Below are 16,358 nucleotides of genomic sequence, written 5' to 3'. Positions count from 1 at the left end.
CTGGTGCTTCCAGATCCTCAGGATGGTTTTATGCATTGTTTTTGTTTATCACTACCAGTTTAGTATTAGGAGAGAGCACAAGTAACCTTGTTCTTAATCTCTTTGCCTTGGATATGAATGTTGACTTAAGTAATGCCTGCCTGTCTGGTTTTCTCACTATTCTCCATTTATTAAAATTTAGCATTGTGCTTGCCTCTTTCCTGGAGCTCTCCTTGTTATTCTTAAAATATAAGCTAATGTCTTTCTTTAACTGAACTCATTAATTAGAAATCATGAAATATGAAGAAAGGGAATCTTATTTGTTTATTTATTTTGAGTGAGAGAGAAACTATGAATAAATGAATGGGTTATGTCAACTCAGATGTCAGCCTCCTCTGTGGAAGAACTTTCACACTGTCAAGCAATAAAACAAGTTGATTCTTCATAGTCTAAATAGTTCTGTGTTTTGGATGTTATAGGAATAATTCTTGTCTTGGGGTGAGACTTGACCCAGTGAGTCAGTCTTCTTTCTGTGTTCTGAGAAGCCAGGTGTTCTTCATAAATGGTCTCTCCAAGTAGGGTGTGTCAAGCACAAAACTGGGCTCACCACCACTGCTTCATTTAAAGAAATGTCACTTTTATCTGTTTTAGAGTTTTCATAAAACGAAGTTTGAAAAATAGACTCTACTGAAATAAAAATAAGCTGCTCTAAATTCTTTCTGCATTTCTATAAACTAGACTATTTACTGACTATTGGGCTCGCTCTCTCTTTTTTCCCCTCCCTTTATTGTGGTACTTGGTAATGAACCCAGGGATGCTCTACCTCTGAGCTATATCCCCAGCCCTTTTTATTTTTATTTTTGTTTTATTTCATTTTATTTTATTTAGTTGTAGTTGGACACAATATCTTTATTTTATTTATTTATATGTGGTACTGAGGATTAAACCTAAGGCCTCGCACATGCTAGGCGAGCACTTTACTGCTGAGCTACAATCCCAGCCCTGCCCCCCTTTTTATTTTTTAATGTAAGACAGGGTTTCACTAAGTTGCCCTGGCTGACCTTAAACCTGTGATCCTTCTGCTTCAGCCTCCTGAGTAGCTGGGATCACAGGTGTATGTATACCTGTACCCAGCTTACTATTTATTCTTGATAGCACATTAATGATTTATTACCTGTTTTCTGATGTGTGTATATATACTCAGCAGGATTTTTAAGCTTTGTGGTAAAGAGCTCATGCTTTCCTTTCCCATACTTTTAGAGTCTAACTGATATTCATTAAATAATTGTTGAAAGTATGATTTGACCAAATTAATCATTGTTGTTGAATGTTCTCCTTTTCCAAGGTGCCAACAGGATAGTGTTAGAAGACTCCAATATCTTGCAGCCTGTGGGACTAACTGTGTTTGAAAACTGGCTCTATTGGATTGATAAGCAGCAGCAAATGATTGAAAAAATTGACATGACAGGTCGAGAGGGCAGAACCAAAGTCCAGGCTCGAATTGCTCAGCTTAGTGACATTCATGCAGTAAAGGAGCTGAACCTTCAGGAATACAGTAAGTGCTGATGGACTAATGCTAATTGGAGGACTTGTTTGTGTTGTAAGAAACTAAGATACACTTTTATGTCTTCTTGGACTCTTTTATGTTTAAGATTTTTATATACTTTTAGTTTTGCCATTAAAAAAAAAAATCTTCCTTCTTTTAAAGCTTTATGTCAAAGTCATCTGGAATCTTTTCCAAATGATTAATCATTTCCTTGTAAAGCAGGAATGGGAGAAAATCATGTTCATGCTCATTTGAAAAATTTTGTGCTGGGGTGTAGCTCAGTGGTACACTTGCCTAGTATGCATGAAGTCCTGGGTTTCATCTTCAGCAACACACAAAACACACACAAAGACTAAGTATTAACTCTGCTTATCATGACTTTTCTTTATGTCCCTCAGTCACTTAGAGACACTGGTAGTATTAACATTTATTTATCTTTTCCTCCTTGCCCTTACGGTTTGAATGAAGTAAAAAATTATATAATGATTAATTAATATGCTTACTGTGGATTAATAATATTCTTAAGCAAAAGCAAAATAAACTACAATTAGTATATAAACATAGAGAAAACTTTAATCAGTAAGTGCTTGTTTACTTTTTCCTCAGATAAAATTTTTTAATTCCCAACTTAGAAAAATAGTTATGATTTTTAAATTTTTTTTTAAAACTTTGGAAAATGACTAAGCATCTTGGCTTAATTTCTTTTTAATGCATGTATATAACCAAAAGTGCCCTCATAGCAGTCACTAACAGGTCTTACACTAATGTTTAGTGGAATACTAGAGTCAGAACCATTATAACTTCTTACCTCCTCAGCTTAGTGCTTTCCAGTGGAATTGAAGCATGAAAAGAGAATGAGGGAATGAGAATGCCATTCCTTTTTCATTTCAGATTTTCATTAGGTTGCCACCATTCATCAATTTAGATATAAAATTAAAGATATTTGAAAATTAGAAAGAATTTTTTGTCATTTTATGTTATAACTTGGATTGGGCTTTTAATAGAAATAAGATAGTAATGACAATACCTGCATCATTCAGTTGATAAATGAATATTTGTATTTGCAGAAAATCTCAATGGATTTTTTTTAGAAATTCAGCAAAGAGTATCTTCTTTATATAACTTAATATATTTTGGTTTTATCTTTAGGAAAACATATCTTAAAATTTCTAATAACATAAGACCATGAGATTTTTGTTAATCAAAAGTGTTGGAATTAAAAGTTGAGAGACATTGCTGTATAGGTTGTATTTTCTAATATAATAAGTGATGTCTTTTTTGGACAGTCTTTTTCATAGATGGCTGCTTTTATCTACCTCATCAACACAAACTGAAGCACAACACATGTTATTGTAGATGAGAGTTGAATAGTAAATTATGGTACATTAGATGCTGTTTTGGGTTTTTTGTTTTTGTTTTTGTGTGTGTGATGACAAAGGTCAAGTTGCTTGTGAAACAAGCTAAATAGAAAATTCAGAGCAATTATTATTTTTTTAAGAAAGAGAGAAAGAAAAAATTAATATTTATTTTTTAGTTTTCGGTGGACACAACATCTTTATTTTTATGTGGTGCTGAGGATCAAACCCAGCGCCTCACGCATGCCAGGCTAGTGCGCTACTGCTTGAGCCACATCCCCAGCCCAGAACAATTATTTTTTTAAATATAATTTGTGAAACAGATTTCAAAATGTTTTACCTATGTTTTGTTTCTCTTACTTTGCCCAAATATGAGGAAATTTGACATTTGTAATATTGTAGGTTATCCTTTGCAATTAACCAAGCAGTAATTTTATCTGTCTCTGAATGGTTCAGTTCCATGTAATCTTCAGTTTTTCCTTCTAATAACTTAATTCTTAGTGGATTCCTCACTAAAATATACCTTTTAAGTGAAATCATTTTATCTTTTGAAAAAATGAAGTTTCTGAGATGTTTAGAAATAGAATAATATCCAGGTCTCAGTGGTCTCCTAACAATGTTCCTAGTTCCAAAGATCAGCTTTTCTTATATACAGAATTAACATAAGCCTATAATATTGTGTTGTAAAAATATTTTTAAGTGTGTGTGTGTATAAAAAATAGTAACAGTGGTTAGATATAAATATATTCTTGTAGGTATGGGGATGGAGTGAAAAATTATGTTGTGTGGAAGTAAAGTCCAAGCTGATTTTACATTTGGGTTTCATGTAGTTCATAAATAATTGATTTTTATAATTGTCCCCTTTTCCAGGACAGCATCCTTGTGCCCAGGATAATGGTGGCTGTTCCCATATTTGTCTTGTAAAAGGAGATGGCACTACAAGGTGCTCTTGCCCCATGCACTTGGTTCTGCTTCAAGATGAGCTGTCTTGTGGAGGTAAATACATCATAATTTTCTTGTGGAAGCTTAAATGTCACTGTATTTATTACCTTGGTTTTAGCCTTCTATGATTAGGGACTGAAGTTAACCTTTCTCCTAAATTAATTGGTTATTTGTGTTCCATTCATCTGCATTGTATTACTTTTTTAATTATTTTCACCCTCTCCTCATCCCCTCATCCCCCATCCTTCCATCCCCCCATTCACTAAAAGCCATTTCTATGAGTTTGACTTTTACACTCCATATATAAGTGAAATTATGTGATATTTGCCTTTCTTTGCCTTATTTCACTTAGCATTATGCTGTCCAGGTTTATTTGTTGTTGTAAAGATAGCATTTCCTTCTTTTTAAAGGCTAAATAGTATTTCATTGCATATATATTTACCACATTTTCAGCCTGCGAATGAGTATATTTCTAATAATATAGTAGCTTCCGTATCTCCCCAGAGTGTTGCAAGATAAATTAATATGACTTGTTGTAATCTATATCCACTGAATTCTGGATTCTGTCAGTTTAAGTATTATTGAGATACCATCTGGTGAAAAGAATGCTCTTTTGTTCTATCCATCAGTAGTTTGCTATTTTTCTTATTTACCTAGCTAATAATAATAATAAAATAATAATTACAATCATATTTTTTAAACTATCAAGAGTATAGTGATTAAAATAAATAAATAAAAAGCGTATAGTGATTATATTGTGAAATTTGTTTAATCACAAGGTATAACAGATTGGTACATTTCTTCATTAAATCATAATATAGCAATATCATACACCATAATAACATTCTCACCCTTAATTCAGAAATCGTCCTCTTGGGGATAGTTCTCAGTTAATTCAACTAAAGGAAAAAGACTGTGTCATGTTGTTACTTACAGTGATAGAAATTTTGAACAATCTAATTTCTATTGTTTGGGAAATTCTTAAATAAAATAACTGAGTTCATGCAGCTTCTAAGGGCTGTGATCATGAAGCTGATGCAAAAATGTATTTGGCTCAAGTGGAGACTACTCAAATGTTGTAGATCAACAGTAGAGCATTTGCCTACCATGTGTGAAGCCTGTGATCCCCTAGTACCTCAAATGAAAGAAAAAGATAAGTGTTTTCTTCTATGATAACAATTACATAAAATATATATATCTGTAAGCCAAGATTTAAAGCTAACATACACTCAAAATTATAAAAATTGTTGATAAAGTCGGATTACAAGTAAATTTTATTTTTCTAACTTTTCCCCCCAACTCTTTAGCAAAAGCTTTTTATTATGAGTCAAAGTGTGAACAATTTTTTACAAAAAAAAAAAAAAAAATTTTTTTACTATATACAAGCTTATTATATAAAAAATCTGCCCCAATCTGTTCAGATTTATCAGTTTAGATAATATTGAGAATTTCTCCCGGGTGGGCATGGTGATGCATGCCTCTAAGTTATCCCAGCAGCCTGGGAGGCTGAGGCAGGAGGATCACAAGTTCAAAGACAACCTCGGCAATTTAGCAAGGCCCTAAGCAACTTAGGGAGACCCTTTCTTTAAATAAAATACAAAAAAGGGCTGGGGATGTGACTCAGTGGTTGAGTGCCCCTAATTTCAATCCCCAGTGCCAAAAACAAAAACAATTCCAATTATTTTAATGACTATCTGGTATATTTTAATCTACCCAATTTTTTTTTTATAACACAAGAGTCATAAAAATAGCGTGTTTTTCAAGCTCTTATTGGGTATAAAGAAACATTCCAGTAGCTTACATCTATTAAATTGTGTAGTAGGAGCTTAGTAGGTAAAAGTAAAAATTACTGCGAGTGTTATTCTTCCAATTTTGTTTTGACTTATTATTTTTAAAAAAATTTCAATAGCTTACCAATCTTGTAGCCTTATTAGAAGCTAATGGTGTTATTCTCACATAACTTGCTTTAATGAGTCCAAAATTGTCTTAATGATTACTGTTTCCTTCCATACAATTGTTTATGTTTTCAGCCTTTTATTGATGATTTAAATTGTAACATTGAATAAAGGTCAACTATTGTTGTTTACGAGTATACATATTAGAATCACTTTTTCCTGTCTTTTGATTTATGATAGACCCTTAGAATTTTACTTAGCATTGTCAATGAGAGAAATGTATAATTACTGAGAATCTGGAGTCAGATTATTTATCAAGGCCTATATATTATTTGAAAGGCTAATATGATTAATATTTTAATACTATATAGACCATCAGTCATAGGCACAGTAATTTTTTCCAGATAATTCATTCATTATATTCTGAGGACAAATTCATCATTCTCATCAAGGCATATGTGATTACTGTAGGGTTTTGTTTGTTTTGTACCTGGGATTGAATACAGGGCACTTAACTATTAAGATACATTCCCAGCCCTTATTTATTTATTTATTTATTTATTTATTTATTTATTTATTTATTTATTTATTTATAAATTTTGAGACAGGGTCTCACTAATTTGCTTAGGGCATTGCTAAGTTGCTGAGCCTGGCCTCAAACTGATGATCCTCCTGTGTCAGCCTTGAGCTGCTGGGATCACTGACATGAGCCACCATGCCTGGCTTGTGAGGTTTTTAATCATTAATTTAATTCAAGGCAACATTTATACATACACTCAGTCTCTGTACAGAGGTTATATGTAACAACTAATGTTAAGAACCACTTCCATTCCTCTGGTTTTGCTTCTTGTGCAGATTGACCGTGACCTTCTCACTGTCTCTTTCCTCATTCCTTCTTTATTCCTCTCCCTATAGAAAGTAGTGAAGTATTTGTTATTCATTGACAAAGATCTCACAGCCATTGAGCCATATTTTTGAATTAGCAAAGCTATCTATTGAACATACTAGCCCTGGGGATTAATTTTGTTATTTCCTTGCCGCAGTCTGGCTGGGCACAAAATCACAAGCCACTCACAGCCTTGTAGATTCAAACAGCAATTCTTTATTCCCGAACTCACACCGGCACTCTACACACGTTCTGGGGCATTTCCTCTCTGCCCATTCAAGGTAGTTATCCTAGGTAGTATGTATGTTTAGCAGAGTTTCAGTTGGGTGAGTTTATCAAGTTCTTTGGCCTGGAAACAAAAGCTGTATTCTACGATTAGTTTTATCAGTATTGAAGTCAATACTATCTTCCCATCAGACTGTCTTCCATGTCTTATTATTCATTTCATTCTAAATTCAGGACAAGGGGGAAAAAACCAAAGTGATTTATTGCTTTCTCCACATCCAGCAATTTCAATTATTTGAAAAGCTTTCTTGATGAAATTTCTGGGAATCTGCCACCCTATAGCCATGTACCTAAGAGAACCCACTTCACTACATTACTCTGTGAATAGCTGGCACTAGGTTTTCTAAATGGTTGTTCTGGGTTTTGTGTGAAGGATCTACACATATGCTAGTATTTGATTCTTATACTGTCCATCCTTATAAATGAACTCATTTATAAGTTCACCTAATTTATCATCTTCACATCAAAACAGAAGTAGATCAGATGTTACACAATAATAGGTAGGTATTACTCTTGGTGTTTCTTTCTGTGGATGGCATTGTGAAATATAATCAAATAGATATTGAGTATACTGTGTGTCACTTCGTCTCTCACACATAAATACATTCTGAACTACTTAACTATTGCACTGCTTGGGCTGGAGTTGTGGTATGAGGCACTAGGTTCAGGTCTCAGCACCATATATAAATGAATAAAACAAAGGTCCATCAACAATTAACAATACATATAAAATAATAATTCACTGCTTAATAAAACTCTTTGTGGGAGAGAGTTATTTTTTTCTCAGCTGAAACAATAGCTATGATAATGACAAAGCTATATAGGGGAACATCTGGGAACTCAGAAATTTTTCTGAGTGGTAGTTAAATTGGTATTGATAACTTTGTGACATTTTACCAAGCTGTACAACTTATTATTTATTTAATCATCAATGTGTATGACACACCACAAAGAAGCTACTCTAAAAAGTCATACCATAGTGAACAATGAGACTTCAAATAGTGTGTGAAATTTAAATTTGAAATTTAATTGTCCCTTTTAAGTATCTTGACTTATAAAAAGAATGGAGCTTCTTTTTTTACTGGATATATTATCCACTAGAATGTAATAACATAGAGTTCCTGTATTCTTAAACACTTACATTTGATAAAACATTAAAAAGTAATCACAAAGAGCCAGCCAGTGGCTCTGAGGGCTGAGGCAGGAGGATCACAAGTTCAAAGCCAGGCTTAGTTACTTAGCAATTTCTTTCTCAAAATGAAAATGGCTAGGGATGTTGCTCGGTGGTTAAGTGCCCCTGGGTTCAATCTTGGTACCAAAATAAAAATAATTACAAATGATGACAATGACTTGATGTCTCCTGAAAATGTTTGTCAAAAATGTCAATCTACACAGAAACAAAAAGACTGTACTTGTGATCATAACTCTGTTAAACTATTTACATATTTTATTATGGAAAAAAATTGACCATAATTTACCTTTAGTAGAATTTGCCATGATTTATTAGCCACAAAAATGCAACTCTGAAAAAAACTGAAGGAAATATTATAAGAAAAAAATAGATCATAGTCGGACTGGGGTTGAGGCTCAGTGGTAGAGCACTTGCCTCGCATGTGTGAGGCACTGGGTTCTATTCTCAGCACTGCATATAAATAAATAAAATAAAGGTCCATTTATTTTTAAAAAATAGATCATAGAATAAAAGATTGTTCAGAAAGATTTCAAGTACCTGATCTTGGAAATGTGGCTAAGAAAGGTTAAAATTTACAGTATGCATCACAAATAATTATTCATTTAGTAAATTTTTTTATAATTAGTCAGTTTTTTTTTGCTTTAATGTATATAGATATGTTTTCTTTATTTTTACAAAGTGTTTATTCTTTTACAATTTGAAATAGAAATGTCGTAGGTACATCAGTAAATGAAAGTCAGTTTGTAAATAATCACAAAATGTAATACTAAGTGTGATGGTTATTTTTATGTGTCAACATGGTCAGACCATGATACCTAGATAGTGGTCATACATTCTGAATATTTCTGTGAAGGCATTTTTGGATGAGATAAACTGGAGATAAAATTACTGGATTTTAATCCACTCCACAATGAGGGTTAGCCACACTTAAATAGTTGAAGGCCTGAATAGATTAAAAGGCTGACCCCACCCAAGGAACAATAAAATTCTGCCACTAGTCTGCATTCAGGGTTCATCTGCAGCAACAGTTCATTTTGTTCATCAACATACTGCCTTTGTTCACTGGACCCAATTGGAGTAGTTTTCTGCCTGCTAATTTCCCCCACCAGATTCTGGACTCACTAAACCTCCATAATCCTGTGACAGTTCTTTAAAATAATCTAACTATTTAATTCATCTGTTTGTATATATAATCATCCTATTGGTTTTCTTTTTTCTTTGTCCTTTTTAGTTATACATGGCAGTAGAATGTATTTTGACATATCATACATATGGAGTATAACTTCCCATTTTTGTGGTTGTACATGATGTGGAGATACACTGGTCATGTATTCATACATGAACATAAGAGAGTATAATGTCTGATCCATTATACTGTCTTTCCTATTTCTATCCGCCCTCCCTGCCCTTCTTTCCCCTTGTCTAATCCAGTGAACTTCAAACACTCCCCCACCTCCCTATCCTCGATAATTGTGGGTCAGCAACCGCATTTCAGAGAGAACATTCATCCTTTGGGGTTTTTGGAATTGGCTTATTTCTGACAGACTGCAGTAGCATCCATTTACTTGCAAATGCCGTAATTTCTTTCTTCTTTATGTTTGAGTATTATTCTGTTGTGTATATGTACCACATTTTCTTTATCCATTCATCTGTTGAAGAGCACCTAGTTTGTTTCCTATTGGTTTTCTTTTTCTGGGGAACCCTGACTGATTACTAAGAATTAGGAATTTATCATAATTTTCTCAAAAAAGGTAATATTTGAGTAATCAGGCAAGGCAAGAGTATTCTGTGGAGCTTCAGACTATTATCTCAGTTTTACATTCTGCCACAGCATGCCCAGAGAAAGAAGTCTGTCAAGGGGGCTTCCCATGTCCCAAGTCCTCAGGGCTGTGTTTTGGAGGCTTGACTGTCTTTTACCTCCAGGCTTCCTTGATTTCAGAGGTTTAGCCCATGATTGGCAGAGTCTATTGCTGTGGGCCTTAGGTGAGGCAGAACATCATGGCCAAAGGGTGTGGTGGGGGAAAGCAGAGAGCTCAGTTTTTTAAAATATAAGTAATGCATGTATTGATTAGGAGCCACAGGTGTTAGTTTTAAACTATAGGGATTTGAAGAACTTCAAGATAGAGTATAATCAAGCCAAAGTGTAATTAAGCTGGGCTTGGTGGCACATGCCTGTGATCCCAGTGGCTTGGGAGGCTGAGACAGGAGGACCACAAGTCTGAGGCCAACCTGAGCAGTTTACCAAGACCCTGAACAATTGAGTGAGACCTTGTCTCAAAATTTAAAACAAAACAAAACAAAACATAAAAAGGGCTGGAGATGTAGCTCAAAAGTAATCAGAGGGCCACCCATGTATGGTAGAAATTAAGCTCTGCTATTTGGGGGAGGGAAAAAAAAAAGCAAATACTGCACAATAATGTGAATCTATTTAATGCCACTGAACTATATATTTTGAAATGGTTAAATTGGTAAATTTTATGTCATGTATGTTTCACTGCAACAAAAACAACAAAATCATAGGTTTCCATATCAGAGTGCCTGTTACTTTAAAAGTCAAATCCTAGAAAAAGTTCCTTTATGTTAATAACAGATATACTGAATCAAGGATCTCAACTTCCAGTTAGAAAGGGGCTTTTGTTTTCATTTTTCATTTGTAGTTATTTTAATGTGTATATTGAATTGGATAATTAATACATTTTGGAAAAGTGTACAACTATGATACCAACACCCAAATCAAAATATAGAATTTTGCCATTGAGAAAAATACTCTCAGGCTAGAGCTTGTGTCTCATAGCAGAGCACTTGCCTAGCATGGGCAAGGCCTTTGGTTAAGTCTCTAATGCTGCAAAAATAAGTTAATACCTTCATGTCCCTTTCTTATCTTCTTCCATAAGTAACCACTGTTGTGATTTCTAGCTCCATAGACTAGTTTTGCCTTTCCTTGGGCAATGGAATTATTGTATGTAACTTTTTTGTGTCTAGGTTTCCTGCATAGTATATTTTAAGAGTACATAAAATTTGAGTATAGTACAGTGTATTGGTAATTTATGTTTTCTATTTCTGTATAGTACATTATACAATACCCAATTTATTACTCTCCTCAGAGGCATTTAAATTGTTTTCAATTTTGGATTATTTAGACTGAAACTGCAATGAAAATTTGTATGCAAATATTTTTGTAATTTAGTATTGATTTTATAGTGGAGATAAAGATAAAATCTAAATTCCTCTACTTCACTCTTAAAACATTGTTTCATCTGAACCTTTCTTCTCAACTTGCTTACTCTTCAATATTTTTGTTTGACTGTTTTGAGGTTGAGAACCACTGTGGAATGTTCTTTTTTGATTTGCTTCTGTGGCTTTTCTTTTGATATTTCAGGGATATATTTCTCTTCTTGCATGTATCCTAAATCTTACTTGTGTCTCAGCAGAGTGCTTGCCTATCATCCGGTCTCCTGGAAATCTACAAAAACTTTGCCAGCTGTTGTTGTCTCCTCTTTTCTGAAATTACAGCACTTGTTACCACAGTTTTCATGACATACACTTCAGAGTAATGCTGTCAGTTTTATGTTTATTAGTTCCTATCTAAAACCAAATTCAAAACTATTTTAGGACATGGATCATATTTTATGTATTTTTAATTCACTGTATGGTCTACCGTAGTTGCTGAATACAAAATAGGCTCTTAGAAAAGAATTCTTGAGATTTTCCAGGTAAAATGTTCACCTATAATCTGTAATATTCTGTTTTAAAGATAGAGTTTTCTGATTCATGGTCACATAATAAAGTTGTGTGTTTCCTAGAAAACTTAACAGATAAGTTTTAAAGAAATGTGCTAGAAATAAGGGCATAGCCTTCTTATCTCTCTGCCGCAGTCTGGCTGGGCACAAAATCACGAGCCACTCAAGCAGGAACAAAGTTTATTTTTTGAAACTGCCGCCAATGTCCAGTACCGCCGGGGAAGATTTTTTCCACCCACGCAGCCTCCGGAACCACCGAGAGCTCCTCCCCCGGAACTCCCTCCTACTGTACTTCCCCAACCAATGGGAACTCTCCAGGAGTCCCTTAGCCGGCCTAGGTGAACAGCAGGAGTCCAATATCCATATGAATGCAAATCTTATAGCTGGCGTCACCTTTCGACCAAAAATGCCATGCATCATATACTTGGCTCTTAGCATCTCCCCCCTTCTGTTTAAGTAACAAGCAATCTGGCTAGGGACCGTGCCTATTAGGTTTGTCCAATTCAACATATGGTTCTTACCCGTCATCAGAAAACTGACTTTTAGGCGTCAGCCTCCTGTCTTAGGTTGATACCACTGCAATTGGATCATACCCGTCACTGACTACGGGTCCAGCATATAGCCATACTTGTGGATAGGCCTATGTACCAGTGGGGGGGTGAGGTTCTTTGCCTCACCTCTGTTGGCCCCAAAAATTAGACCATCACTAGTAGAAGGGAGGAGGATACAGAAATGTCATCAAGTCAATTAACGGCTCCTAGGAAAAATTGCATCACTGGTGACACATCAGCAAAGATATGCTAGCACTACCATAATTTGCTGCATCAACAAATAGATCACAAAGCATACAAGTGATACATAGTCCAGGCAAGTTCTGTAAGCAGTTCAAAGCAGAGGAATCTATCAATATGTCCATATCCTCCCAAAATAAAGCATACAAGTGATACATAGTCCAGGCAAGTTTTGTAAGCAGTTCAAAGCAGAGGAATCTATCAATATGTCCATATCTTTCCAAAATAAATCGACTCATTGATTGAGCATTACTTGTTGAGTTATAAATCATTGATGTATCAGTTTACACGGTTTGTTGTGATAACTCTCGAAGAAGTTGTAGTTTGGTTTTATCTTTGTCTTCACCGGCACTGGGATGAAAATAGGAATTTTGACAATGATGCTAAAAAAAAATATGTAACATTTCAACAGGTACTAAGAAAACAATATTTAGAACAATTTACATTATCCTGAACAGAATTATTAAATATAATGAAAAGGAAAGGTGAAAGTAAACAAACAGATCTGTTAACCTTCTATTTGTTCATATATTAAAACAATCCTCAACAGCTGTTTACCCAAATTAAATTAAACTATTAAAATCACGTGAATAAAAAAAAATTTTTTTTGGATCCATGTGCATGAGCGCTCCTCATATGTGATATATGGACATACGCACATACAACACAAAACAGAAGTGTGCACACGTAACATATAACACATAAGACAATAGTAAAGGCCTTGTAGCTTTACCTAGGTGAAATCTCCATTGCAATGTTCAAAAACTCCACAGTCAAAAAATAAAACTGATCAGAAAAAACATTAACCTAGGTCTGTATGAGCTCAATAATAAAATAGAACTTTATGATGTGGGAAAAAGCAATAATAAAATAGATATTGAAAAAAAACATCCTGGTTAATCACTGTCGCAGATGTAAGAATAGCCAAGCTGGAGATCTGGATATCAGCTGTTATGGATTTGAGTCGAATCATCTTCCTTTTGGTCTGTAGAAATTGTTTTAGTTACTCTCTCTGGAATCCAAATCGGCTGCTGTTCTTCCTGTGGAAAAACACAAACAGAGCCCGGACTCCAGACTATCACTGGGTCAGGACCTTTCCATTGTCCTGTTAGAATATCTTTCCAAAGTACCTTAGGCTTATGTACATTTTTTGGATACAAATGTCTTTCCGCAGCACTAAGCCCTGATGAATCCAAATTTAAAAAGTTTAGAGTAAAAAGGGTTATTTTAAGTTTATCTTTGGGGGATATATACCCCTTTCCAATTCCCTCCTTTTGTTTTAATAAGTACATTTTAATAGTTTGATGAGCTCTTTCAACTATGCCTTGTCCTTGTGGATTGTATGGAATTCCTGTTATGTGAGTAATTCCAAATGATGAGCAAAATTGTTTAAAAGAGGTGGACGTATAACCAGGACCATTATCGGTTTTTAACTGTTTTGGAACGCCCACAGTGGCAAAATTTTGTAAGCAATGAGCTATAACATCTTTAGTTTTTTCTCCGGCATGAAGGGAGCCCATCAGAAATCTGGAAGAAGTATCAACTGTAACATGTAAATATTTTAATTTTCCAAATTCTGTCAAGTGTGTGACGTCCATCTGCCAAATATGGTTAGGTATCAGTCCTCTAGGATTGACTCCAAGATTAACTTGTGGTAAAAATGTCACACAATTTTGACATTGTTTTATTATATGTCGGGCTTGTTCTTTAGTTATTTTAAAACGCTTTTGTAAAGTATTAGCATTGACATGGAACCTTTTATGAAAATTTATAGCTTCTTCTATTGTGGAGAAAATATGTATGTCATGTGTAGATTTATCTGCTAACTCATTGCCCAAACTAAGGGCTCCAGGCAATCCTGTATGTGCCCTGATATGTCCTATAAAGAATGGATCTTTTCTGTCCCAGATTAGACTTTGTATAGTAGAAAACAAAGAGAAAACAGTAGAAGACGGGGAAATCCTACCAGCATCTTCAAGGGATACTATAGCATTAACTACATACTGACTATCAGAAAATAAATTAAATACAGAATCTTTAAACATCATAAAAGCTTGTAATACTGCATTAAGCTCTACCTTTTGAGCTGATTGTTTGGGTACTAAAAATGTAAAAGTTTGATCAGGGGTAACTACTGCTGCTGTACCATTATTTGACCCATCAGTGAATATATTTGGAGCATTCATGATAGGGGTTTTTTTTTGTCATCTTTGGAAAAACTACAGGATGTTTAGACCAAAAAGACAACAAAGGATTAGACTGTAAGTGATTATCAAATGAAACATTAGATTTACACATGATTATTGCCCAAGTATTTAACTCATTAGCTAACTCATCAATTTGATCTATAGTATATGGAGTAATAATTTTATTGGGAGAAATCCCAAACACTCCCTTGGCTGCTTTTATTCCTTTGAGTATTAATTGTCCTACAGCCTCAGGATACCTAGTAAGAATAGTGTTAGGAGAATAAGATAAATGTATCCACAGTAATGGACCTTCTTGCCAAAATACTCCTGTAGGAATATTTTTTGTTGGCAGTACAGTAAATAATAAAGGCAAACTTATATCAATTCTATCCAAATGCATATTTTCCATATATGTTTCAATGATTTTTAATGCCTTTCTTGCTTCAGGCGTCAACATGCGGGGTGAATTTGGATCTGATGGACCTTTTAGAATATCAAATAAAGGTCCCAACTCTCCTGTTGGTATGCCTAGATAAGGCCTTATCCAATTTATGTCTCCTAATAACTTTTGAAAGTCGTTAAGTGATTTGAGTTGATCTACTCGTATTTGAATTTTGGGTGGACGGACCATGGTTGAGGATAATAAAACCCCTAAATAATTAATTGGAAGATTTAATTGTACTTTATCTATTGCTATCTCTAGATTATAATTTTTAATAAATTTGTAAGTGTGGCATAACATTCTAGCAATATGTTTTTATCTTTATGTGCCAATAATACATCATCCATATAGTGAAATATTTGTAGTTCAGGATTTTGATTTCTAAGTGGCTGGATTGCTTTGTTAACATATATTTGACACATAGTTGGACTGTTAGCCATCCCTTGAGGGAGTACTTTCCATTCATATCTCTGATCAGGACCTTCATGATTTAGTGCAGGGATAGTAAATGCAAAATGTGGACTATCCTCGGGATGAATTGGAATTGAAAAAAAAACAATCTTTAATATCTATAGCTAAAACATACCAGGTTTTTGGTAAAGCAGACAATTGGGGAATCCCTGATTGAGCAGGTCCCATAATAACCATCTCATTATTAATGGCTCTTAAATCTTGTAATAATCTCCATTTACCAGACTTCTTTTTAATGACAAAAATGGGAATATTATGGGGAGATACGGAAGGTTGTATATGTCCCTCCGCTAATTGTTGTTTGACCAGGTCATGGGCTGTTTGTATCTTTTCTTTAGTCAGGGGCCACTGAGGAACCCACACTGGTCTTTCTGATTTCCAAGTAATTTTGATTGTCTCAGTGGCCCTTTCTGAAAACCCAATCCATGTCTATTTGTTTTTTGATCTATTCGAATTGGTGCTGTCATACCTTGTTCTTGTTCTCTTAATCTTTCTTCTTTCCTAAAGCCTTATCTAGCCCTAGTAGTGGGCGCATTAGTATTGATATTATTTGTTAATGTCAAACCTAATTGATCTAGGACATCTCGTCCCCATAAATTTATAGGAAGATGATCCAATACATAGGGCTGTATAGTTCCTTCACAT

General features: G+C 34.5%; 1 protein-coding gene across 2 annotated transcripts in view; it reads left to right on the top strand.

The window, feature by feature from the left end:
* Lrp6 (LDL receptor related protein 6) overlaps positions 1-16,358 on the top strand; it is a 200,023-nt gene that overhangs the window by 130,143 nt on the left and 53,522 nt on the right. For both annotated transcript variants that reach the window (XM_046435533.2, XM_046435532.2), the window contains exons 16-17: positions 1,325-1,534; positions 3,751-3,876. In XM_046435533.2, the coding sequence (XP_046291489.1) occupies positions 1,325-1,534; positions 3,751-3,876 (336 nt within the window). The remainder of the gene's footprint in view (positions 1-1,324; positions 1,535-3,750; positions 3,877-16,358) is intronic.

Source organism: Marmota monax, unplaced genomic scaffold (assembly GCF_021218885.2).
Source record: "Marmota monax isolate L192 unplaced genomic scaffold, Marmota_monax_Labrador192_F-V1.1 WCK01_AAM20220418_F8-fsc00012, whole genome shotgun sequence".
Classification (NCBI taxonomy): domain Eukaryota; kingdom Metazoa; phylum Chordata; class Mammalia; order Rodentia; family Sciuridae; genus Marmota; species Marmota monax.
Note: the sequence above shows the minus strand (reverse complement) of the source record. Positions and strands in the feature narration are given on the sequence as shown.